General features: G+C 41.4%; 1 protein-coding gene across 5 annotated transcripts in view; it reads left to right on the forward strand.

The window, feature by feature from the left end:
* Positions 1-27752, forward strand: part of TMEM245 (transmembrane protein 245) — an 89659-nt gene that overhangs the window by 59260 nt on the left and 2647 nt on the right. For 4 of the 5 annotated variants that reach the window (XM_036260817.1, XM_036260819.1, XM_036260818.1 and 1 more), the window contains 4 exons: positions 7128-7228; positions 8606-8780; positions 12254-12448; positions 25273-27622. In XM_036260817.1, coding sequence (XP_036116710.1) covers positions 7128-7228; positions 8606-8780; positions 12254-12448; positions 25273-25318 — 517 coding nt within the window. In that variant the 3' untranslated portion in view covers positions 25319-27622. Of the gene's footprint in view, positions 1-7127; positions 7229-8605; positions 8781-12253; positions 12449-25272; positions 27623-27752 lie in introns of those variants that run through there. The other variant, XM_036260821.1, reaches the window with a different exon arrangement.

The following is a 27752-nucleotide window of genomic DNA, read 5'->3' on the forward strand; positions in this document are numbered from 1 at the left end:
AAAATGTATTTTTATTTATTTGAAGAGATATCTTTCCTGACACTGGAATAGAGAGACAGAATCTCATGTATAACTGGGAAATTGAATCAGCTAGAGTTCTTAAATTAATAACCAAATTAGTAAATACAATGCCTATTTAACCTACTTGATTAAAGATAGGTCTAATAAACCTAACCTTTTACTTCTTTAAGTTTCCAAAGAAAATGACCTCAGCAAACTTTGTCTTGTATTTAGTTTCTCATTGTGTTGCTTTAAAAATTGCTAAATTTATTTCAATAGGCTTATAATAGAACTAGTGTTGAGATGCAAATGCTTGCTGTTTGCCTGTATAATTGAAACAACCCCATGTATCTATGATAACTAGGTATTGTCAAAGATACAAAACCATGTATTAATGAGATACAAGTATTGAGTTAATATTCCTGCTGCCAAGGGCTCCAGGTGATCTGATGTGATGCCACTGTTGTGTGCTTCTGTGTGTGACCTGTCTCCAGTGGGGACAGAAGGCGGCCATGTCAGTGCCTGCTCCTATGCCCCTCGACAGTGCTACAGGTCTGCGCACACACACAGCATGACCATTCCCCTCCGGAATGGAAATCCATGTTCTCCAGGTTTCTGTGCCTTTTACCACGGAGCTGGGTCTCTGGGGCGGATGGACCAGGAAGGGGAAGGAGATGTAACTTCTCAAGAGAGGTTAGGTAGAATCAGGGGAGCTGGGGGATACTTCTCCCAATTGGTAATGGTAGTCCTCCACTTGTTCCTCAGTTTCGCTTTCCGTGGTTTCAGTTACCTGTGGTCTATTGTGGTCTGAAAATGTTAAATGGAAAATTCTAGAAATAAACAATTCATAGATCTTAAATTATGTGTCATTCTTTGGAGTGTGATGAAATCTTGGGCCGTCTTGCTTCTTCCTGCCTTTGTCCAGTATATCCACGCTGTATGTGCTCCAGCCATTAGCCACTTAGTAGCCTTATTGGTGATCAGACTGGCTGTTGGGGTATTGCAGTGCTTGTGTTCATCACCCTTATTTTACAGTGGCCCCTAAGCGCAAGAGTAGTGATGCTGACAGTTCAGTTATACCAAAGACAAGCTGTGGAGTGCTTTCTTTAAGTGAAATGGTTAAGGTTGGGGTTGGGGTTAGGGTTAGGATATAGGGGAAAAAACATAGTATATGTGGAGTTCAGTACTATCTTTGGTTTCAGGCATTCACCCCTCACAGATAAGGGGGTCTACTGTAGGCTATGACTCTGGAAGCCGGCTTGCCCCTCCTCCACTAGGTTACCTACTTAAGGTGCAGTGTGTTGCAGGGAGGGTCTAGTACCGATAAGTAACTGGTAGCTGTTGTTTCTTGGGGAAATGATAGTCTGATAGTCTTCCTATTTGACCTTTAGAAAGAAAAGAGGACAGAACCAGTGTACGGAAATGTCAAGAGTAGGCAGCTTTTATTTTGGACACCTCACTGTCCTTTTCTTTGTTTCTGTTCTTAGACACATGCTTCCTACTTGTCTGTGATCGAGGGCCTGTGTATTCTAAGGGCATAGAGCTTCTTGACTATGGTTTTTCATTCTCCCCACTCTCCTTTTGCTTCACATCTCACTTCATTAAAAGCAGGTTATGTGATCAAATCCTGAGTTGTCTGGCTGGTTTTCTCTCATTCAGTTTAGAAAAGTAACAAGAACAGTCTTTAGGTCACAAATGAGAGAGGGCTGATAACTGAAGTGAAGTATTAGGAAACTTGTAAAAGAGTTAGTTTCAGCTTAGCGTTTATGAAGAATGAAGACAGACAATGAAGAATTAAAATTCTAACTAATTATTTGAAATCAGTTCAAGCCCCTGGTGCAGAGGAGTTAGAGATAGAGCTGTGTAAATAAGGCATGGTCATACCCACCTTTACTGCAGTCCAGTATAAGTACACAACAGCATTTATTAGGGGAGAGCTTAGAAGCAGACAAAGAGCTGATTGTGTATGAATCTGGAACTTTTCTTCACAGAGGTATATGCTTAGTTGGGGCCTGACTGGATTGGATGCACTATGGCTTGCCTTCCAGTAGGGGGAACTCTGCCCCAGAACAGTGTGTATATGGCGCTGGGTGGGGGAGCATCTACAGGATTAACAGTGGAAGTGAGGATGTGGCCTTGTAGAAACGGAGAGCCTCCAGCTCAGTGGCTGGTATCAGTCTCTGCTTCCATTGAGCTACATCAGCACAGCTACAAAAGGGAAGGAAAAGAGCCTCCAGAGTCTTCTGAATTTAATTCTCTTCAGAGGCCTGGAGATGTAGTTAGAGATTATCTAGCAACTGTCAATAATCTTTGAGAATCACTGAAAGGAAAGGTCCCAGAGGACTGAGCACAGGCACTATTCAAAACAGAGGATTGCAGTAGAGAGGGGAGGAACCCTATATATTACATGCATATTAGACTGGTGAACTTGGTGTAGGTTTTCTGTAAATTTCTACGGTAGGTGCCTGACATACAGTTGTGAGCATTTATAAAGGGAAGGGTAATGGCCGAGGGCACCATGTGTTCACCTAGCACAAGTCATTCATAATCAGTCTTAGAAAATGCCACAAGTCATAGCTATTGCGATTTTTCAAGGGATCTGATGAAGGGTGTCATAATGTCTGTCTTGATGGCAAGATGAGAAAATGTTCCTTGAATCTGAGTGTCCAAAAAGTATTGATTAGCGGGGTTGGTATCAATGAGAGAATGATCTTTCACTGGAATGATTGTAAGAATGTTCTTGCATTGATTAAACTAATGATTTCTGGTAACCCATTCAAACTATATTGTGTATGTCATTAGTTATATGCCAGAAGAAGTTTTGATTATGAGAGTAAATTATTCCTAGCAAACTTTGGATTTTGGATTCCTGAGAGACGAGTGATTGTATACTCAGTATTTTGGGTTACTGCTCATACAGGCTGGTCAGTACTTTACAATTTAAAATAACTAGTCCAGAACTCTGTGGTATGCCACTTGAATTTCCGGCATTGTCATACCCTGTACGTCTTTAGCGCAAAGCAAAAGTACTTCCAAAACCTGGAAGTAGAAAAGAGAAATTATGTGCATTGTTTTTAGCCTTATTATAATGCTAATTAGTAATAATGATACAACAATAATAGCCCCAACTTCTTTGAGTGCTTACTGCGGACCAGGCACAAATCTTAGCACTTTAATTGCATTATTAATTTTCATAATAACACTGTGGGGTGACTGCTGATGTCTCTGTTTTACAATCAAGGAAAGTGAGGCTCAGAGAAGTCATGGTTTTCAAGGTCATGCAACTAATAAGTGACAGAACTGGAATTCCAGAGCAGCTGAACTGTTTCAGGTCTCGTGACTCCCATTTCCCTGTTCTTTCTACCGAATCCCTGTCTTATTAGCTCTTCCTTAACATTTCTCATTCATTTCCCTCATTCTTTTCCTGTCTTCGTCCTCAAGGCCACTCCTTCAGGTCCCCTGTTCTGTCTCAGTGGGTTCTGAAGCACTGGGCCCTTGACCTCCAGTCTTATCCCTTTTTTCAGCCCATCCTTTCCCTTCACATTTGTGCCAAACTCTGTGTTACATGCTGCATATGTGATTTCACTGATTCCCTGTTCCCATCGATTCATCCAGAAAAGAGACCTCTGGTTAGAAATCAAGTAAATCTGTTAAACTGGGAATGCAGTGCAGTTAGGGGGGGGAAAAAGCTTTAAATGAGGGCCTGAGCTATTTCAGACGAAAAGGCAGGAATAACCCACTCAAAATGGTTGGATCTGTGAACTGGATCACTCTGGTGTGTCCGACCTCCCAGTCTAGGCTCCCCACTCCCTGAAGGCCAGAATGGGGCACAGGAGTTCTACATAAAGTTGTGAGCACTATATGTGGCTGGTCGGTCTCCTTGCTTTTCTGTGCCTCTGCTCCTCACCCCCGTGATCTACTCTGTTTTCCTGAACACTTCACTCTGATAGGATGACCAGGACCTCAAGAACTGTATACTGAGTCCCAGTTACCCTTTGGAAGTAGTCAGCTAAGGTGGCCATCATCAAATCAAGGTCCTAGCCAGGACCAGATTCATGCTATAATGTAACTGACCAGGCTTCTGTTTGTTGCATGGTCTCTTGGCTTTGAGGACCAGTAAGTACCAAATTGACCTGCATGAAACTATCTTAATAATATATGATGAAATCTGGATCCCAGAAACAAATTTTCACCCTACATCTTGGCCTTTGGTGAATTGACTCCTTAGATTTAGAGTTAGTACACCAAAATTATCTAGTACATAGAGCCAACAATTTCCAGAAGGTTTTTTTTTTTTCCTTTTAACTGTGGATAATTCAAGCCCACCTTGTCCTCATTTTGAGCTTTTTTTGGTCTTAAAAAACTCCCACAGTGTACTTTGAGTTTAACAGATTTACCTGATTTCTGACCTGGAATCTCTTTTGTGCATGGATGAGGGGACCCAACCAGGATATCAATAAAATAACACCTACAAAGCACATAACAGTACTTGGCACATAGTGGGTTGTATTAGTTTCCTATTGCTGCTGTAATAAATTATCATAAACTTAGAGGCTTAAACAAGACAGGTTTTTTTATCTTACAGTTTTGGAGTTGAAAAGTCCTATGATCAGGTGTTGGCAGGGCTGCGTTCTTCCTGAAGGCTTTAGGGGAGACTCATTTCCTTGCTTTCTCTCGCATCTAGAGTCTGCCTGCATTCCTTGGCCTGTCGCCTCCTCATCTGCTGCAAGGTCAGCTGTGAAGCACCTTCATGTCTCCCTACCTCTGCTGCAGAGAAGGCAAATCTGTAATGACAGAAAGCATATCTAGGCTCAGGGAGGGATTGACTATGAAAGGGCATGCGGGAACTTATGGAGGTGATGGGTATGTTCCATATCTTGATTGTAGTGGTGGCTGTGCAATGTATACATTTGTCAAAATTTACTAGATTACATACTTAAAGTTGGTGAGTTTTACTGTTTATAAATTATAATTCAGTACAGCTGATACAGAAAAAAAGAGAGAAGAAAAATAACTAGGAATTTGAGGGAATTAAAAAATCTCCTTAGCAAGCTGTTAGAGGATTTTTCTCTGCTGTTTTATAAAGCTTGTGTACCAGATCATAAGCAGTAAGATGGAGGGGATTTTGTTGTCTTTTCTTCCCTCGTTGGGTTGCATGAGTATTTTTAGTAACTGCAAACAATATATAATGCATTTAGGGTCCACAACACTACTTAAGCGTTGTTTTAGTGAGAATATTATGAGCAGTCAATATTCCCAAAGATAGAAGAGGACTGTGCTGTTTCTGCAAGTGGTCCTTCCTGGACTGAGCTTGCTTCCTTGCCCCCCAGACAGGTGATTCAGTTATGATATTCTGTTGTGCCTTTGATGTCAACTAATTTTTGCCTTAAAATTTTTAAAATAATGTTAAGTACCTCAACTGTATCTTTTCTCATGGACTCCCCCAGTTCTAATAAAATTCTCTACATTTTTTCTTAGATTTTATTGTCTTTAATCTCTCAGTGATATTTGATCTGTTATTCCTCCTGTTCAAAAGCTTCTTTCTCCCTTGGTCTCCAGGAATACTGCACTCGAGGGATTTTCTTTCTACTCTAGAAATGATTGTGTTATCTCTGGCTAGTGTATCTTTGTCTGTGGGTCCCTTATGAGAACACAGCCCATTGCCCCGTTGTCTCTAGGCTTTCCCTGTGGGATATCTTATCCTTCCTGTGATTAATCCATTCTGGTGCATCTCAAATCTCTTCTCCTCTATTAAGCCTCGTCTCTTCTTTCCAGTTACCTCAGAGTAGTTTCATTATCCTTTTTTCTAACTGTTGCCCAAACCAGATGTACTCCCTTTTCTTCCCTGTCCCCCATCTGGGCTTCTCCCTGCCTTGAGAGCCTGCCGTTCTTTCCTCCTCAGCCATTTCCTCTTCCTTTGTGTCCTCTCCTCAGTCCCTACTCATGTCCTTTCTGTTTCCTGTGGCCATCTCCCTTCCTTTCGATCTTTTTGAGACCGCTTTAATCTCTGTCCTTTTTGTCAGAGGTCACAGGGCACCTTCGAGACATTCTTGAGTGAAAGCTGCTGATCAGGGTGACAAAGGTTTCAGGATTTGGGGAGCCACTCTGTCACCAAATTGTGTCTCCAAACCCTACTAAATGACTGAATCACTAGGTTCCAGAGCTTGACTGGGCTCTTACAGTAACCTCTTGTGATACTTTGGAAAAGCTTGGTGTTTCCTTTTGTGTGTTCAGTATCACCTTTGCTGCCACAGCCTCTGCTTTGTCCATTGCAGATAGCTTTTCCTTCTCATGAGTCAGTGTGCCTCACCAGTGCCCACCACAGTCCTGATGTCTGTAATGTGATACCTTGGGATAACCTAAGGGTTTCTGCCTTTGTGCTTTCTCTGAGCAGTTTCTTATTCCTCCTCACACAGTACTGTCTTAATAATTTTCCTACTGGAAAGCACAAATGAAGTGCCTGAGATTACAGATTTTTAAGGACTTCATTCCTATTAATCACCGAATATGTGTGTCTGTTTTTACCCCTCTTGTTGTTTTCGTCTCTGACTTTAGTTTGGAATTAATACATTAGTTTTTTTTATAAATTCTCTCACAGTGACCTGCATTCTTTGATTTGCAGAAGTTACTTTGTGGGCTTGGTTACATAATTGAAATGTGGGGAAATTTTGTTCACAGGAGAGGAAAGACTGATTACAATTGTGTTATCCCTCACTTGCTCTTCCCAGAGGGGAGGGCTGGCCACGGCCTTAAGTTTAGATTTAACTGTATCCTCAGAAATATGATAGTCAAACTCAATTTTCTTTTCCTCTATTTTGGCAGTAAAAGGTCTGCTTTAGAAGAGAAGAGTTGATTAATTATTTCAGTGACTAGGGTATTTAAAGGTGTTTTATTCCACTTATTTTTTCATCAGAGAGAAATATAAAGAATAGTTTAGAAAACATATTTCTGGGTTTTAAAATAGGTCTTTATGTTTCTGTAAAACAAAATGAAAACAACATTCTCAGGCACTGGGAAAATTGAAGCTGTTATCTGATTTTAACAAAAGTAGACGCCTAGAAATAGTGATTTTTTTGAATCACAGTATACTATGTTTATTTACTTTCCCTTATCTTTGGGCATTCTAGAGGGGTGTTTGATGCTTCCCTCAAAATGGCTGGCTTCTATGGATTGTACACCTGGCTGACTCACACTATATTTGGCATCAATATTGTCTTCATACCATCAGGTAACAACTATGTCATAACTTCCACTGTCCTCTATTTAAGGAAAGTTAAGCCATTTTACATACATTGGGAAATGTCATCTTTCCCAATTTAAAATACTAAATTTTTAGATCTAATCTAGTCCAAATTAGGAGCAGAAATATGATCTGTGATGTTTGTTTATTGCTGTATCCCCAGGAGCTAGAACAATACCCAGGACATAGAAAGCATTGCGTAACATTTGTTGAATGAATGCATGTCCTATCACTAAGCACAACACCTAGCATGTAATTAGCACTCAGTAAGTGTTTGAACCAAACTGATTGGCAGAAGCAATGAAAGAGTGAGTCAGATAGCTTTTTCCCGTGAAGGAGACTGTCCCATGGGGAAGATGGGTGCTTCTGAGGGCCCATCAGCTGTTCCCACACCTCGAGGTCTAATCCAATAATACCCACATTCCATAAGCACCGGGTTGGTTTAATGACCATCTTTTATTTTTCTTCTCTGTTATCTCTGCTCCTCTCCTTCCACTTTTTCTTCCTTTGTTTCTGTGGCTTCTTGCCTTCCTAAATATATCTGCCTTCCACATTTGCCTCTACCAGCATTTTTTCCCTCTGGCCTGTGATCTCTTCTTTCTTTACATTCCCAAGTTCATTCAGGTTCTTTCCTACTTTGTTGTCCACAAAGCCCCCCTCTGACATGCAAGCATCCTGAGAGCACATGGAGGTTGTTTATGAGAGTCCTCTGAGCTAGGCAGGGTAGGTCATGTCCTTGTTGTAGAGATGCGAAACCAAAGTTTTCCAAGGTCACAGACCTGGTTAAGGTTAGGGCCAGAACTGGAATCCACATCTGCTGGACTAAGTCAGGAGAGCCCACCTCTCAGTAGGGTGCTTTAACATAATGTTCTGGAAGAGGGGACAAGCTTGAGGAAGTTCCTTCAACCAGCTGGGTTTTTTGTTATTTTTAAATTACATTTAATTTTTTATTAGAATCAAGGTGAAAATGTATACTCATATCTGAGTTATAGAAATTAATTTCTGTTTTGGCTTTGGACTCAGTACAAATTTTGACAAATGTTCTATAGTTACATTATAGGACTGTATATTAACTAACTATTGATTCAAAATAACAGCTGCAAGACACAAAAATTTAGTTGCTAAAGAATAGATTCATGAAGTAGACATATATTTTAGAAAGACTTTCAACATGAAGTTTTAAGATATTGGACTTTAACTGGCACAGTCAGTTAAACAAGAGCATAACATTTCCCGAGAATTTGAGTTGGTATTTAACTTGTTCTGGTGGAAATTTTTAAGTAGGAGGAGCTAGTGCTTAGGTTCTGCTCTTTTGTTATTGTTTTGATGATGTTCAGTTGCATTTCTTAATTAATCTTTTACCAGCTTTAGCAGCAATCCTTGGAGCCGTGCCATTTCTGGGAACATACTGGGCAGCAGTACCTGCAGTTCTAGACCTGTGGCTTACACAAGGCTTAGGATGCAAAGCCGTTCTGCTGCTGGTTTTTCATCTCTTGCCAACATACTTTGTAGATACTGCCATCTATTCTGATATATCAGGGTAAGTATTCGACAGAACTTCCAGCGAATCACGTCCAGGGATTTCTGTGGCCTCTTAAAGGAGACTTTTCTTTTGGAGATGGGAGAAAGCACAGGTGATAAGAGCTTTTAATGAATAGCCTTTTGTGATTCCACTGATATAATCAAAGTTTAATGTAATTAATATTGTTTGCAGGTATTTTGGTATTATGTAAGTATAATTTATACTATATGAGACCTTGGGTTAAAACAAAAGTGTGAATAGTCATCTGATTTAGTGACATTTAACCTAGGAAAGAAATATTACTAGATGTATGTAAAATATTCAAAGTAACGAGTTGATGATTATTTTCATAATGTCTTTGCTTTTGGAGAAAAACATTATTAGGTTGTATGTCTGGCAATTTCCATGTAAAACCAAGTCTCATCAAGCTAGTATCTGACAAACAGAGCTCTCTTACTTAAGATATTAGATAGTATGTTTCTTTGATGAGTAAAAATTAAATTTAAGGCAGAAGTCAAACGTTGGTCACATAGTATCAAAAATAAATGTATATTTTTGTATTTCTTTTAGATATTGCATTAAGTAAATCAAGCCAGTTCTCATTTAGTTACATATTTAGACTCACATTGCTTATTCAAATCTAGAATGTTACCAGATGTTGAATTTTGATCAGCTTCTCAAATTCAGGATATGGCCTACTGAAGCTATCATAATAGTGAATGTACTAAGTTTTATTTAAGTAAAACTCACCATCACAATAAACATAGATGGGGATCTAAGTTTATAGAAAGAGTACACCCTTCAGTTAATTTGAAATTATAGGACAAATTGTATGCTATCTGTTTTCTCTCTAGTAAGTTAAAATAGAAAACAAATGATATAGAACTGTTCTAAAGCCCCAGAGGTCTAGAGCAAAAAGCAAAAATAACTTCATAAACAAGGCTTTTTTTATCCTCACCCGAGGACATTTTTCCATTTTTTATTCAGACAGAGTGGGAGGAGAGAGAGGAAGAGAGAGAGAGAGAAACATCGATGTGAAAGGGACACATCAAGTGGTGCCACCCGCACGACCCAACCAGGGCCGGGGACAAACTGCAACTGAGGTACATGCCCTTAGCGGGAACTGAACCCGGGTCTCTCTGGACCGCAGGCCGATGCTCTAACCACTGAGCAAAGCCGGCCAGGGCTCCATAAACAAGTCTTATAGGAGCTTTTATGCCTAAAACTTGATGGAGAATATTAAAGATAAGGGAACATCAGAGTGTGGTTGACTAGTGCTTAACAGTTGAAATTTAAACAGGAGGAATAGGTACATAGTTTATAGCTAAGGTCTTTCATTTCTTTAAACTATACATTTTATATTAAGGTTCCTAGGTAAAATTTAAAATATATATGCGATTTTCTTCTTTTTTTCTTTTTTTGTATCCTCACCTGAGGACATTTTTGCATTTATCCTCAGATAGAACAGGAGGGAGAGAGGGAGGAAGAGAGAGAGAAACATTGATGTGAGAGAGACACATCAACTGGTTGCCACCCACACGACCCCAACTGGGGCTGGGGACTAACCGCTACCGAGGTACATGCCCTTAGTGGGAACTGAACCTGGGACTCTGGTCTGCAGGCTGATGCTCTAACCATTGAGAAAAACTGTCCAGGGCTGTGATTTTTTTTCTTAATAACAAAATAATACCTTATTTAACTAACATCATTAGGACATGAAAGATTTTGCATAACTTTATTTATTTATTGAAATAAATCCTCACCGGAGAATATTTTTTCCATTGATTCCTAGATAGAGGGGAAGGAAAGGATAGAGGGAGGGAGAGATAAAGAGAGAAACATCAATGTGAGAGAGACACATCGATTGGTTGCCTTCTACATGAACCCCAACAGGGGCTGGTGATTGAACCTGCAGCCCAGGTACATGCTCTTGACTAGGAATCGAAGTAGGATTTGAACCTGAGACCCTTCAGTGCATGGGCCAGGGCTAAATTGTTTTTTTTTTTTGTTTTTTTTTCTTTATTGATTTGAGAGAGAGAAGGAAGGGAGGGGGAGAGAGAGATAGAAACATTGATGAGTGAGAACATTGATTGGCTGCCTCCAGCATGCCCCCCAATGGGGATTTGGCCCACATCCTGGGCATGTGCCCTGACTGGGAATTGAACTGGTGACCTCTTAGTGCATGGGTCGATGCTCATGCACTGAGCCACACCGGCTGGTCTGTTTCATTTTTAAATAAATATTTATTTATAAGCTCTCAAGACATTTTCTTAAGCAGTAAGTCTTTTTAATAGATACTTTACTTAAATGTATCAATTATTGACATAGCAAAAATGAAATGATGCCCAGTGTCCTGTTTTAGAATAAGGAAGACAAATAAATTATGAATATAATGTATTGGTTTTCTGAACACTGGCTTACTTTATTTTTTTTTATTATTATTATTTTTAATCCTCACCCGAGGATATATTTTCATTTTTTGTTCAGATAGAGCAGGAGGGAGAGAGAGGAAGAGAGATAGAAACATTGATGTGAAAGGGACACATCGAGCGGCTGCCACCCGCACAACCCAACCAGGGTCGGGGACAGACTGCAACCGAGGCACATGCCCTTAGCGGGAACTGAACCTGGGTCTCTCCGGACTGCAGGCCGACACTCTAACCGCTGAGCCAAACTGGCCAGGGCAACACTGGCTTACTTTAAATGTTACTTATTGAACTATAATATAATACAATACACCCTTCTAGGGTATATAGTTATTTGCCCCTCTTGAAATTGTAGTCATGTGTGTTTAGAACCTAGAAACAAGCAGAACATACCTTTTCCCAAGTTCCCCTTATATCAGTGGCCATTGTTATCATTGTGTTGTGTGGTTATGCTCTATCTTATTTCACTCCAGTTATGTAAATGATGTTGTGATAAGCTGGAGGGCAATCATGACTCTCGTGTGAAATAAAAACCTTGGGTTTTGTGATGGATATTTTCTTCATGAGGCCTTTTATCACTGCCTTTGTTAAAAACTATATTTTGGGGGGTTGCTGGAAGTCTAACCTATGAGTAACAGAGATGCTATTGTATTATCTTTTAAAAAGCATAATTAATTGCATGCTAAAGTGGGCTCACTTAATTATCCTTGATCTGGAGGTAAACCTAACAGGTGACTATTATAACCAATCCTAAGCCAACATTAACCCACTTTAGGCAGCCATGTACTGGGTGCAAGATACCTGTTAACATTACTGATTTTACTCCTTCAGTTGCTGGACCTGTACAAAATGTCGGACGTGTACGTAGGCAAGACAATTCTTGCATCTTAGTATTATTACAGTGTTCGGTTATCTGCATTGAGATAATCTGAAGAAAGCTGATAAAGTAGTCAAAAGCCTGGTGTATTAGAGAATGAACATTGTATTAGCGAACGTATTTCAGATTTACTCCAGGGTTTATGTTTGTTAAAAGTCATGAGCTAATCTGTGTGCTCTTTATTTCAGAGGTGGCCATCCTTACTTGACAGGCTTGGCAGTGGCCGGTGGAGCATACTACCTGGGCCTGGAAGGAGCAATCATTGGGCCCATACTTCTCTGCATACTTGTGGTCGCTTCCAACATCTATAGTGCCATGCTAGTGAGTCCCACGAATTCAGGGCCCATGACAAACCAGACCCCATGGCCTGCTCAGACTCAGCGGTGAGTTAAAGCAGAATGATCTGCCTTCTTAACCTGAGTGTTATGGCAGGATACAGGTGCGTCAGTGCCTGCACTCTGCCAAAGACTGTAGAAGACACTGAGTAAAGGGAAATCGCTGGGTCTGGTAGACCAGGAATATTTGAAAACTAAGTTATATTAGAATTGTTAATGTCATGAATGACCAAAAATAAATGAAAAATACAAAAGACTGTTAAATAGTTCAGCCAAAACTGAGATAGGGAGAAAGTACCTGCGGCAAAGTGTTAACAGTTGGTGAATCTAGGTACAGGATATATGGTTATTAATTGTACTAGTCTTTTGCTTTTTCTGCAGGTTTATACTTTTTCAGAATGAAAAGGGGGGGGAAATTATCTTAGTGTACTAGTATGGAATTACAGTTGGTTGTTTTTTTTTGTAAGTACAGGCACTGGAAAGGTAATTGAAATCATAATTGCTGTCATCTGCTAGCACCAGCATTTCATAAAATAAATTATAATGTAATGCAAATGATAATTTTTAAAAATATTCCTTATTGTGTCATAATTTTAAATAACATTTTATATTTACATGTGGTGCAATACACATCTAAAATATTATTTGGTGATTTTCTTCATACACTTGTACCCATGTAAACATCACCCATATCAAGGTTTTATTCTAGAAGGCTTTCCCATACTCCCTCCCATTCAGACCCTGTCTCTGTTAATCATCTGAACATTGTCACCTTAGATTAATTTTGCCTGTTTTTGAATTTCATATGAAAGGAATCATAGTATGTACTCTTTAGTCAGGCCTCTCTTGTTCAACATTGTATCTCTGAGATTTACCCATGTTGTTGCATATAACAGTTCATTCTTTTTTCGTTGCTGTCTAGTATTTCAGTGTATGAGTTTATTCAGTCACACTGTAATCATTGTAGTATTGGTGGACATTTGGGTAGTTTCCACTTTTCTGTTATGAAACAAGCCACTATGAACTCTCTCTACATGTCTTGGTGTCCATGAGTGCTTATTTGAGTTGAGTGTATACCCAGAGAGAGAGAAACATCAATGTGGAAGAGAAACACTGAGGTAGCCTCCTGCATACCCTCTGGTGGGGATTGAGCCAGAAATCTGGGCATGTGCCCTGACCAAGAATTGAACTGGGTAACTCTTGGTGCATGGGACAATCCACAACCATAAAGCCACACTGGTGGGGCTGCTATCATAGTTTTTTCATTCTGGTTTAATGAGGTATTATTTATACAAGTAAAATTTACCTTTTTTTGTATATAATTTTATATCAGTTTTATATAATACATAACAAATTACCACTGACTTACTGGTTTAAAGCAATATACATTTATTATATTTATCTTCATGGGTCAGGAGTCCAGGCACAGTTCAGCTGGGTCTTCTGCTCAGGATTTGACAAAGGCCACAGTCAGGGTGTCAGCTGCAGCTGGGTTTTTATCTGTGGATTGGGGTCCTCTTCCAAGCTTGCTTGGTACTGGCAGCATTCATTTTCTTGCAATTGTAGAACTGGCTTGTAGCTCCTGGAGGCTACCCCTCTAGGCTGTTCATACATGGAGGTTTACTTCTTTAGGGCTAGCTGGTGAGTATTTTTCTGACTGTCTCTGCTAAAACCCCACCCTTTTTTTTTCTTATTAATCCTTACCTGAGGATATTTTTCCATTGATTTTTTTAGATATAATGGAAAGGAAGGAAGGAGAGAGCGAGGAGAGAGAGAAATATCTTTGTGAGAGAGACACATCAATTGATTGGCTCCCACACTACCCCAACTGGGGCCAGGATTGAACCTTCAAACCAGGTATGTGCCCTTGACTGGGAATCAAACCTGAGATCCTTTAATCGATGGGCTGACACTAACCGCTGAGCCAAACCGTCCAGAGCTAAAACTTTTTTTTAAAGAGCTCACCTTAGCCCTGACCGGTTTGGCTCAGCGGTTAGAGCGTCAGCCTGCAGTCCAGAGAGACCTGGGTTCGATTCCCGCTAAGGGCGCGTGCCTCAGTTACAGTTTTTCCCGTCCCTGGTTGGTCGTGCGGGTGGCATCCACTCGATGTGTCCCTTTCATGTCGATGTTTCTCTCTCTCTCTCTCTTCCTTTCTCTCCCTCCCACTCTATCTGAACAAAAAGTGGAAAAATGTCCTCGGATGAGGAAAAAAAAAAAAAAAGAGCTCACCTTATTAAGCCTGGCTCACTCAGCATACTATTCTTTTGATTAAAGTCATTTATTAGAGACATTAATTATATCTGTAAAATCCCTTCATTTTTATAATATTAACACAACATAACCATGATATCAGAGAGCAGATATTTTTGACTCTTGGCTCATACTAAGAGTGAGACACTCGCTCGGGATCTGTGGGTGGGTTAGTACAATCTGGCAAGGTCATTGTCTTGTGCACACTTTGATGTCAGTGCTTCTTGGTTCCCTTTCTGGGCTAGTGAATTCCACAGAGAAAGATCTAATCTCCTGCCTAAAGGTTGACGGCATGGCTGCCAACATTCTGGAAGCCGAGATGGGGAAAGGGACAGGACAGTGTTCAAGAAAGAAACATTCACTTACTCACTGTCAGTATGTATCTCCACTCCCATCTTTGCCTGCTGTTCCCTAGTCCAGAGACTTTGTTTTACATTCTCCAGAGGGGGAAAACTCCAGCTTTCTGTCAGTGGTAGGGGCAGGTGCTTGCCTGGGTGGGGGTGGCTGAGGGTATCGGAGCAGTGGGTCTTAACTGCTTTACAGCAGACGTTAAAGTGGTCCTGCCCCCGTCGGTTCGGCTCAGTGGTTAGAGCATCACCCCGTGGACCAAAGACTCTCCAGTTAGATTTGGTCAATGGCATGTACCTCGGTTGCAGTTCTATCCCCGGCGCTGGTCGGTGTCGCACAGGAGGCAGCCAATCGATGTCTCACTCACATTAATGTTTCTCTCTTTTTCTCTCTCTCCCTCCCTCCCACCCTTCCTCCTTCCCCTCTATCTGAAAATCAATGGAAAAGTATCCTTGGGTGAGGATTAAAAAAATGTTTAAGTGGTCCTTCTGTGTTAAGCCCACCTTCAACCACACTCCCTGAGTTCCCTGATGGCACCAATTCCTGAGTCTCATGGAGGATTTTGCTGAATAAATCAGATTGTTTATTGACTTTTCCCACTACTGGTTTAGGATTCTGCTTTTTACGGTACACCGGAACATAGGAGTTGGCCATCTCCTTTCCACCTTCTAAAAGTTTGTTGCTCTTACCTCTTCTCTTCTTTTTTGTTTTCCTTTTTTTCAGGTAGATTTATGCCTTTTAAAACATACGTTTTATTGGCATTCTAAGGGGGTTTTGGGAGGGTCTGAAGGAAATAAGTGTTCAGCACATCCCTCTTTAGTGGGAAGTCTAAATGACATCTTAAGTCGTAATAAACACAACCACTGGTGACATTTATTGGGACTTACTGTGTGCCAGGTTCTATAATAAAACTTTATTGCATTATCTTATTTTACATAATCTGTCCTGTGTTTTTATGAGGTTAGGAACAGTTTTCCATGTTTTATAGATGAGAAAATCAAGGCTTAGAGAGGACAACTTGCTTGTAGTCATATGGCTACAAACATGTGAGCTGGTCTGGTGTGTGTGAGCTAAAGGTCTTTCTCTTCCTTCATGAACCATCTACGTTCTCCTCTCTTTGTCAGTAAATGCTGCCCTCCACCCTGTGCCATTGTGTAGTAATCCTTACTACTTCCCACCTCTGCATTCACCATCCTCTCCTCAAATCTGTCTGCGCCTCTTACCTCTGTCTAAGCTGGGCCCAGCTACTGGGTTTCTCACCTGGATGTCCCTGGTCATCTTAGTCTCCCAACTACTCTCTGAACCTCCTCTCTTTCCGTTCTCCAGTCCATTCTCCAGACAGCTGATTTGTTCTTTTCAAAATGGAGGTGTTATTGGTAGGGTGCCCTCTGGAAGTGGAGTTCTTGGGGTCCCATGGGAGAATGAGTGATATTTACTTGCATGAAATCTCAAACCCCTGGATTTCCAAGGTCCCATTTCCCGCTTTCCCGCCGTGGAAAAAGTCCAGTTTTGTCTTCAGCAGGGCTAAGATCAAAGCCACTGCCCAGAGTCTCTGCTCCACATCAGAGCACAGCCCAGTCCAGCATCTGGCTAGCTTAGCCTGTGTTCCCAGCTGCGGTACATGGTGTTGGGGTTCCATGGGCCCTGCGGCTGCTGTTGCCACACAATGGGCTAGCACACAGGCGAGTGCGGGTCACAGACCAAGCGAGCACAAGGGAGCAGGAGCGAAGCAAGAGAGCAAGAACGCTTTGTCTGGGGGTTATAACCAGGAGCTTAGCCAATTATCCCATCAGGATTCCCTGCACTTGCAGTGGCTCTAGCCAATTATCTTTTTCCCAGGATAGACTGACAGGCAGCACCTTCCCTAAGTCACCCCAACTTCACTGTGCACGTGCCCATCTTTCCCTTTGCTTGATCCCTTTTCCTATAGATCTGTAGGGAATGGCCTGGTGGTTCCCTAGTATGAAGTTGTAGCTTCCTGGCGAAGCTGCCCAGATGACCATGCTGTTAATGTCTGGCCTCCCCTTTGCTCTCTTTCTATTAGTAACTAGGTAGTTATGATGATAACAGAGACACATCTGTTTGTGATACTTTTACCAAAAACAGCCTCCCATTGGTTTTAGGAGGAAGATGAAAATACTTGACATGGCTAATAGGCCCCACGTGATCTGACCTAATAAGGCCTCACGTGTGCCTGTCTCACTAAGGCTGAACCATTTTCTTCATGCTCTCTGAGCTGTAGCCATAAGGCTTCCTATCCAGGGCCTCAGGATCCACTCAGACTCTGGGCTTTTGTACGTGCTGCTTTCCCTATCTAGACAGACACTTTCCCTCCACCCAGTTTTTCTTGCTTAATTAACTCCAGATAGTCTTCATATCTCAACTCAAATGTCAAGTCATCAGAGAAGCCTTCTCTACCCCCATGATCAGGTTGCGTCTTCCCTGCTGGTTTAATTCTCTTACAGATAGCACCTTTTAACTTTCCTCTGTAGTACAGTTTTTATTTATACTCTTGATTGCCTATCTGTCTTGTCTTTTCCCACTTGACTCTGGTTGCTGTTACTGCAGGGGCCATGTCAGTTTTCATTATGATGTATCTACAGCACCTGTCAACAGTGTTTTGTACTTGTAATGTGTTCAATTACTAGTTGAAGAAACAAATGGGCTGTGAGAGAATCATTTCTACAGAGGCATGTGCTATGTTGGACTCATTTTGGAAACTCTAATGTTGTTAACAGTGTGATAATAGAGGGTGGGTGGTTGCATTTCATTAAGCAGACTTACCTTCTAACTGCAGATGCAGGCATTTGCAAGACTGTACTAGCATCTGTCTTCAGATGGATGATCAGCTGTCCACCTAAGGAAAGATGAAGGCAGGAGGACCCCTGTCCATGGTAGTGCATGCACTATTTGATGGTGGTGGATGTCGTGGACACAGCGCAGCACTGGGCTCCTCACAATTTAGGCTGATTCAGTTATCAGAACCTACCACGTTCTCTCTTCTGTTAACACCAGGGCTGTTTGAGGTGTGAGGAAGGACAAAAACAGTCCTGCAGTCATGCAGCTTAGAGTACTTTCTTGATACTTGGACAAGATAATCATACTTGGTTTGATATGCTTATTTCACTCTTACCAAAAACTGAGCAGCAGTCTCTGAATATTAAAGCTCAGAAAAACCAGTAAGGAGAAATAGGAGACTGTCCCAGGAACTCCTCCAGGAATGCTGCTCTCTGCTTTAGTTTTCTCTTGCCCTCTGTCCCACCTTGACGCTCCCAGAGGCGACACTCGAATGTGGTCCTTTACGAACTCAGCTGTGTCTTTCTCTAGGGAAGAGTTATTAGTAACTCATTGCTGTTTCAAGAAGTTACTTTCTTTTCTGTCTTTACAAAATGAGATACAAAGATGTTCCCTAAAAACATTACAACTCCTGCAGACCTTTATATTAAACCTCAGAATTTCTTTGGAATCCTAGTTTGGAATAATGAGAGGAAAAGAGAGAAATCTGGAGTTGGGAATGCATCTACTGGACTCACCCTCTGTTGACTGTTACCTCTCCTTCGACTCTGCTGCTCACACACGTCCTGAATCTGTTCATTTCTCTGTATTCCCAGTGGGTGACCCAGTGCTGGGATTACTTCCAGCTCTTCCCTGGCCCTGCCTCTCTGTCCGGCTCCCTCTGGTCTGCTCTCCATAGTGCAGCTGAGAGACCAAAGCTTTGCCACCTCAAAATACACCTTTGGGATTTGATTTTTGAGCTGGTTATTAAGAAACAAAAGACTTAGAATCTTTGACCCTCCCTCCTTACCCGCCTAAAGAAATTCAGAAAGAAAAACCTCCTTCCAGGGAAAGGAACGTCATGTTAGCATCTCATTATAAAAGAAATGGGGCAGCCAGGGAGAACTCTAGCAAAGCCTGTTTGTTGAGCTTCCTTCTGTGTCCTGTTGTCTCAGGGGGGCCCAGCAGGAATTTGTTTACCAGGAATTTGCTCTTTCTCAGCTACCTGTGAATTGCCTACTTTTCCTTTGAAATCCCAAATCCCTGCCTCCCTCTCCTTTGTCCAAAATGACATATAAACCTCAGCTGCCTAGTGTGTCTTTGGGTCTCATATCTTATAACACCCCAGAAATATAGCTGTAATAAATTTTGGATGTTTTTCCTGTTAATCTTTCTCATGTTAATTTAATTATCTGTGTAGCTAGAAGAATTTAGAAGGTATTGCCATTGGAAATGGGTCCTTTCATTGGGTCACAAGGAAAGCATTCTGGGTACCCACATATGGGAGGGTAGGTGTAATGGTAAGATGTATTGTAGAAGCAAAATCAAAGGACCGTCCTGGATTCAACTTTGTTCGCTTTGAAAGGAGTCCCGCCTTGTCTTCATCAAGCCCAGAACAAAGGCCAGTGTCCAGATATTCTGTATCATTTGTCCAGTCCAGTCCAGTCCCCATCCTCCTAGCTTAGCTTCTGTTCCCGGCTGGCGCTGCATTGCTGTACCCAGGCCTGCCTTGGGAGTCCATGTGGCCGCAAGGCTACAGGCAGCTGCTAGGGCCTTATGGTGCTATGGAGAGAAAACACACAAACCAACGGCGCTAGCCCGTGTCGCAGAGGGAGAGTGCATGCTTGCCTTGATTAGGCTGATTATACTATCTTGGGCTTGGGAAGGACCAGGCACCCTTTCAGAATAACCAACCAACTTCCCAATCTTTCCCAGACTGGTATTGGGTTCTCCCCGTAACCAGTCCATTTCCTAGATTTTCTGGGGTTCTGTGTCCCTTACTCAGTCCAACCCTTTTCCCAGGCTGGGCTCCACATCTTATTTCCTACTGTGCAGACCTCAATGTGGAAGTACCTCCCCCTGTGCCATCTTGGCTCCTACCTCAGGGAATGTTCCCAGAGGAATTTATCCTGCTGTTTTTACCTTCCCCTCCCCCCAAAGACCAGTCCTGAGGGTGTAGGATGCAGAGGTTCCTTGGGGAGCCTATGAATGCTGCAATTTCCTGGTGAAGCCGGCTTATTATCCCATTCAGTTCCCTAGTTTATTATGCTTAATAATGTCTGATTCCCTTTGCTCCCTTTATTAGTATCTCGCTGCCTATGCTAACATGAGGAAAGTTATTTTTTGCACTCCCACACAGCCTCTGGTTTTTCTGAAGCATAGCTGTTATGCCTCTATATTTAAAATTCTCTCAGTGGCTGCACATGGCCTTCAAGATAAAGTGGAAACTTTTTATGCCTTCTTTTTGTCTACCTCTGTAGACTCACTGTCTGCTGCCTGCCTTGCCTTTTCTTTTCTAGCCATATTGAACTTGTTTCATTTCCCTGAAGTCGGTGTCATCTTTGCACGTGTTTTCCCCTCTGTAAAGAATACTACCCTTTTTCTAGCCAAATCCAGTATCAAGGGCTATACTTAAAGTACTTTGTTTGTTGTTGTTAACCCTCAGCTGAGGATATTTTTCCCATTGGATTTTAGAGAGTGGAAAGGAGGGGGTGGGGGGGGAGAGAGACACACACACACACACACTCTCTCTCTCTCTTTCTCTCTCTCTGATTGGTGGCCTCCTGCACATGCCCTGACCGGGCCAAGGAGTGAACCTGCAATCCAGGTATGTGCCCTTGACCAGGAATCGAACCCGAGGTCCTTCTGTGTGTGGGCTCTGTCCACTGAGCCACACCAGCCAGGGCTTAAAGTGCTTGTCCTACGAGAAGCATTGCTAGACCTCACTAGACTTTGTATCCACGTAGTATATTGTACTTCTCCTATTGGAACTGAGTACATATTATATAAATGTGTGCTTAATTCATTGTCTTTCTCACTAGTTGTAAGCTTTCTGAAGGTAGGAACTATGTCTAACTTGTATACCGCTGTTTTACCATTCCTAGCATGGTGTTTGGCACATGCAAAGTGCTCAGTGAAAATCTGATGAATTGATAAGGTTAGGGAAACCAAGAGAAGATTTGATAAAAAGATTATTGCAATATAATCTTGAGGTTGATAAAAACAGATGGAACATAGTAAACCCCAGCCTTAGAAATGTATTCTGTGTTTATTGGAAGGGAAGGGATACACATAATAGTGATGACACGATATAATAGTTTCCACAGGTTTTGGACCTGTGTGCTGGGTTTAGGAAATATACACTCAGCTATGCCCAGCCCATGGAAGTTAAATTAGTCACTTAAAGCTTTTTATTTTCAAATTTTCAGTTTATTCCACATCTCTGGGAGACCAAGAGTCAACAGCTCTTGAGTAGTTAAATGAGAAAAGATTTTAAGATTTACATAAATGAATTTTCATAAAAATTGCATTGAAACTTTAGGGGAAACAGATCCTCGAACATTTTCAAGTAGCAAAAGATTTTGAATAAGAAACCACACTGCACAATCCCCTTGCATTAAAAGAACTATAAAATGCTGACAGCTGACTACTGTCCCCAGCCACAGTGGTCCCATTCTGCATTGCTTGTTCTACCACTGTGCTTCTTAGGAGCACATTGATTCTCGTGGTTTGGGAAAGAAGGCTCTATTTTGGTCATTTAGATAAGACATTTACCATTTTTAGAAATACTGTGAATGTAGTCTTTATTTCTTCCTAATCCAGAGAGTTGCAGTTTTAAGAGCCCTGCTAATTAGTTAATAACTTTCTGCCTTCTGATGAGGCCCGAGAGAAATCAGAGAAAGACACATACCTTATGACCTTGCTTACATGTGGAATCTAAAAAAGAAATAAAGCTCATAGATACAGAGGACAGATGGTAGCTGCCAGGGGAGGGGTGGCAGCTGGGGGACGAGTGAATTGTTTTTGTTTTGTATTTTTAGTTTAAATAAATTTAATTAAAATTTTTTTAATGATTTCTGCATCTCTAGGTTATGGGATTTGTTTTCCAGGAGATAATTGGAAGTTGGTTTAAGATCTATGTTATGTCTGTAGGGTTTTATACACACACTATCATTACCACCCTGTACATTTAAAGAAGATATAATGTGGAAAACTGTTTTTTCAGCTTGTCTAATTTTGTTTTCTTTCTTCTGAGTCCATTTGGAAGTTTTCTTGGCCTGGAGGCAGAATTGAATAGTGGGTATGAATTTCAAGGTTACAGCTAAGCTAACTTGTCAACAGAAGGCAGTCACCAGGCCAACCGGTCTTAATCTTATTCCATGCGTCTGTGCCCTGAGGCAGAACTTTTCATTCATAATTTAGAGGAATTGACTAGTTAGAGATTCAAACTTGCAGGTATCTTAGAAATTTGAAAAGATATCAGAGGATGAATTTAGCAATCCGTTGAGTGTTGGAAATACTTCGAGGTATTGGCCAGTTTTTGGCTATTGGTTGTAAAGCTTGTCCAAGGCTTCCCCGAACTGAGTGCTACCTGAGATTCTTGTCATCTGAGTCAGTTGGTTGTCAGCTTTGTCTCTATACAGATGTTAAAACAACCTATGAATCTGTGGAAAATAGATACATAAATAAATAGATACCTAGAGAAATGGTTTGGCGAGGGGGGTGTAATGTTACTCCCCTCAAGGGACATTTGGCAATGTCTAGAGACATTTTGATTATAATAGCTGTAGTGGATAAAGGCAGGGATGCTGCTAAACATCTTATAAATAATGCACAAAAATGTCAATAGTGATGCTGTTGAGAAGCCCTGATTTGATTGATAGAGAGTTATTAATATGTATAAAACATGTGTGTGTATATAAATCTTAGTGGGGGGAATTTTTCTCGGAGTATAAAATTATTTAAGGAAACAATTCATTTTGATCATTCTTAGGCCTGTCAGCATATATTTGATACGGTGGTTTTGGCCATGTCACACACAAATCCTTTCAAAGCCACCGCAGCCAAAGCCAGGAAGCTCACCCATTCCTCAAAGCTGTTCTGTGGAAGTGGAGCTGTGCCAGTCAGAGGCATGCTTCACAGGCTTAGGGTACCACCCACTGAAAGAACCTTGAGACAATTGAGCATCCTTGATACAAGAGCTTTTCTGTAACATTTTACCTATGCCCCTCCCAGTATTGAAGTACTCCTGACATTGTATGAAAGGGTAAGTCTTTACCTCCACCCTCTCTAGCTAATCTTCCTAAATACTTGTATGAACTGCAAATTGGGAAGACAAAAGATGTAAGAGGTAGCATGGGTGTGGAATTGCACCTGAATTTCAGAATTATTTGCTTTGTGCATATTTAAATGATTTGCACCAAATGATAACTTTTTGTCATTTTTTTTTTCTTTTAGTTTTTTTTTTTCTTTTATTCTCACCCGAGGACACTTTTTGCATTTATTCTCAGATGGAGCAGGAGGGAGAGAAAGAAAAGGAAAGAGAGACACACATCAACTGGTTGCCACCCACACGACCCCACACCGAAGTACATGCCCTTAGCGGGAACCGAACCCGGGACTCTGGTCCACAGACCGATGCTTCAACCACTAAGCCAAACTGGCCAGGGTCATTTTTTTTTAATTCTTACTCGAGGACACTTTTCCATTTAACTTCAGATAGAGTGGGAGGGAAGGAGAGAGAGAGAGAGAGAGAGAGAGAGAGAGAGAGAGAGAGAGAGAGAGAGGTGAGAGAGACACATCGACTGGTTGCCTCCTGCATGACCAGGGCCAGGGACTGAACTGCAGCCGAGGCACGTGCCCCTTACTGGGATTGAACCTGTGACTATTTGGTCCGTGGGCCAACGTGCTAACTGCTGAACCAAACTGGCCAGGGCTTAAGTAATCTTTTAAATACTTGGTTATAGGTAAGAAGATATAATGAGCTTTATTTGATAAATAATCTAAGAAGGAACAACATGGTGCAGACACATGACCACAAGTTAATATAGTATAACTTTTTTTTTTATCCTCACCTGAGGACATTTTTTCCATTTTTTTGTTCAGATAGAGTGGGAGGGAGGGAGAGAGAGAGAAGCATCACGTGAAAGGGACACATCGAGTGGCTGCCACCTGCACAACCCAACCGGGGCTGGGGATAAATGCTCTTAGCAGGAACCGAACCCGGGTCTCTCTGGACCACAGGCCAACGCTCTAACCACCGAGCCAAACCGGCCAGGGCAATATAGTATAACTTGAAGACCTTAAAGTTGTTTTGAAAACATACTTTTTAAGCTCAGTTGTTTTTCTGTGTTCCAAATAGTGATGTTGCTACAAAGGATCAAGGTAACTTCTATCTAAAAGGATGGTAATGAACTTCTGCTTCATACTTATACCCTTTAAGATTGATTTGGCTTCATATAACCAAAACAAACAAACTCAAAAAACCCACCATCAGTAGAACTCAAAAGACTTAAATGAGCTGGAAGTTTATTTCTCTGGTGAAAGCAGTCCAGAGCAGGCAGTCCAGGGCTGCTGGTATAACTGTTCGACAAACATCCGTGCCGAGCCTCCCTCCTTCATATTCTGCCAGCCTTGGTGTGAGGTCTTTTCATCCGAGATGGGTGCTTGAGCTCATATTCACTGATAAACTCTGACCTGGCCGGTTGGCTGCCAACACAGATGCAGACCTGACTGGATGACGGAGTCCTAGCTTGAGCGTGTAAATTATGTAGTAAAGGCAAGCGAGCCCTACAGTCCTGAGGTAGCAGCTCATAGATGCAGCACAGCACCTCTCTCCAGGCCAGATATTACCTGCCAGTTAGTAATATTCACTTAGTTTGCCTATGTGGGTCAGACAGTTCAGTACCAGGTAATTTGATGAAAAGACCTGACCCTATTTCTCTTGCCCTGAACCCCTTGGATTCTGCTGGGTGGGATTTCCTGTTTTATAATAAAATTTATTCACTTAGCTTTTGATCTTTGATCTTGTAGTGTTTTTCTCTAGCATTGCTGTGTATACTTTGCAGCCAGCAAGAAGGGGGATGGGAAGATCACTCTTCTCTTTTAAGGACACTGTTCAGAAGTCACACTACACTTCCACTTATATCTCATTGGCTAGAATTTAGCCACATGGTTGTTAATTTCAAGGGAAATAGTTTTTTGTATGGGAGACAATGGACTCAGAAAAAAACAAACAAACAAACAAACAAAAAACCTGGAGTTCTTGTTACTAAGGAATGAGAGACAACTGGCAGACTTTAAAATAATACCCAAAATATTAACTTATGAAAATATTAAGGAAAAGGACTATATAACCTCCTTAAAGTGCTCAGATTATAAAAATAAGGTATTATTTTGTAGCAGTTTATTACTAGTTAGATGCTGTTTTTCCTTTGGTTTTATTCCTCCCACCCCCTTGTTTCCAAAAGCAAAACTAATTTTATTTTTTCGTCTTATAGGACTTTCCGTGACATTTCTGAAGATCTGAAATCTTCAGTAGACTGACATGGCTTCCACTTCAGTGATTTCTCTAGGAAGTTCAGCCTCGACCGTGAGTCCAGCCCAGCGGTGGCCCCTGTCCTGTCAGCTGTGCCGAGCACGCGGAGCCGGGGAAAGCGGCAGGAGTCTCCTGGCTTCGGCACAGAATGCGGGGACAAGAGCGAACTTGCTGCGGGCTGCTTGCATTGTAAAGCACAGCTTTAGAGCTCTGAAATGTGATTTGCTCACCTGTTGCTAAGATGGCTTGAAAAGTTTCAGTTTATACACTGGTACCATGGCTCGAAATGTACCCCCTTTGCTTATCTATATTATTATAATATGTATTTATAAAGTTATTTTTCAGAGTCCTAATCTACCTACTATTTAAAGTGAATACAATGTAATTTTTCTCCTGTTTTATGAAAACTGTTCATAAACTTTTCTATGACAGTCACTATTCAATGAAAAGGGCTTTCACTTTTGAGTACCTAGTTGCCCGAGCAGGAAAAAGGAGTCTTCTTACCCTTCCCCCACACCATATGGTCCTCTCTAAGAAAACCAGTCTTTCTTGTACAGGTGGGTGGGATGGCTCATATCAGTTAGTTTTGTATTGCAACCATAGGAGAAGCAGACAGACTGAAGACCTTACTCCCCTTTCTTATTCCTCAATCCCTAGTTACACTGTTGCCAAATTTCTACAAACTTGGTAGAGGACCACATTGAAGTGAAACACATGTAAGCTGCTATTAATGGTAACAGTATGATAGAATTCATGTTGCAATTGTTTTTCTTTCCAAATGTTTTAAGTGAAAAACCTTAGGTGCAGCAGTACTCTGATTTGTTAAATGTATCCCAGTTTCACCATTCGGAATTCTGCCACTTAGTTACCTATAGACCAGAATTTTATATTTATGTAATATTTTTCTGTCACCTAGCACAGTGCCTTGCATAAGACTCTAGGTAAATGCTTATTGAATTAAATTGTGACTTTTAAAATTTATCAGCTATCACAATAACCAACATAGTGCTTAACATTTTACAAAGTCTCTGCGTCTAATTATTTCACAGTGACTTCACATAACCATTCATATAGCTTTATGTTGTTTTACAACAGTTTCACACAAATGGGGAAGCTAAGGTTCAGAAAAGTGACTAACATTCATCAAGTTCAGTCAAATCTGACTCCGTAAGCCTGCAAATGCTGCTATACTGGAGTGTTTCTTCTGTTGTCTTACAGTGAGATAGTAGGTGTCCTTGGACTTGTCCTACAGTTAATGAGGCCTGGAACTAGAATCCAGCTCTTAACTTTGTACCCTTTCCACTGTATAAAACAATGTCAGGCTTTCTCTCTGTCCCCAGGGGAATACTGAGGAGAAAGATTTCTTAAGTGTCAGCGATCACCTTTTTGGAAAACACTTAAAAGTAGACATCACTTTCTCTAAAACACTTTCTCACTAAGAGGCATAGTTGGTGATAATTAAATGTATTCTGATATTAGGAAAAACTCCCATTGGAAGAGAGGCTGCCATGAGGTCTTTGTTACACAGTAGACTAAGTCCAGATCTCTTATTTTTACCATGAATCCTTCAACAATTATAATTTGATGGAACACCAACTGTTACATTAGGCCACTAAGTAACTTACTGTTTTCTTTGTTAGTTGTTTAATCATTTATTCAGTAAAACATTTGCTGCGAGTTTGCCAATCTCTAGGTTCCATGCCAGGCGCTGTACAGGGTGCTGTAGGGGATAACTCATAAGAAGGCCTTCTCTCACATTAAATCTTAGCCCGAGCATATGTATTACTAAAATAAAAAATTTAACATTAAAGGGGTTAAAAAAGAAACCAGGTTTGTTTTTGTTAATAGTATATTGATAAGTTTATAGCTGTAATTAGCACATATTCACAAGAGGTAAATATTATACACGATGAGTTAGGGTGCATATACAGATTATGTTCTTTCAAAGTGCTTTTAGCTGTACAAACTGATACTGCAAAAAACTAAACTTGAGCTAATGTGTGGCTGTAGCTGGTCATAATTATTCATATGAATACCCGGTTCTTGGAGGGGGGAACTCTGAGCTCTAAGACAGTAGGTTAGAGCTGCCAAAATGAGCAGTGATGTTATACCACCCTGGAGTATCAGGAACACAGGTGCCCCACAGTGCTACACAGGCCTGATGAGGAAACTTGAGGTGCCTCAGCACTCCAGCAACTGCGTAAGGACTGTGAAGGCGGACCCTCTAGGGGAGGGCCTCCCGGAACCCTCGGAAACAGAAACACGCCCCTAAGATATAGTGAGGCTTTGCAGAATTTTCACAGGGCAAAGAGGTCAGGTGGCCCTGGCCAGTTTGGCGCAGCGGTTAGAGTGTCGGCCTGCGGTCCGGAGAGACCCGGGTTCGGTTCCCGCTAAGGGCACGTACTTCGGTTGCAGTTTGTCCCCGGCCCTGGTTGGTCGTGC

This window comes from Molossus molossus, unplaced genomic scaffold (assembly GCF_014108415.1).
Source record: "Molossus molossus isolate mMolMol1 unplaced genomic scaffold, mMolMol1.p scaffold_m16_p_14, whole genome shotgun sequence".
Taxonomy (NCBI): domain Eukaryota; kingdom Metazoa; phylum Chordata; class Mammalia; order Chiroptera; family Molossidae; genus Molossus; species Molossus molossus.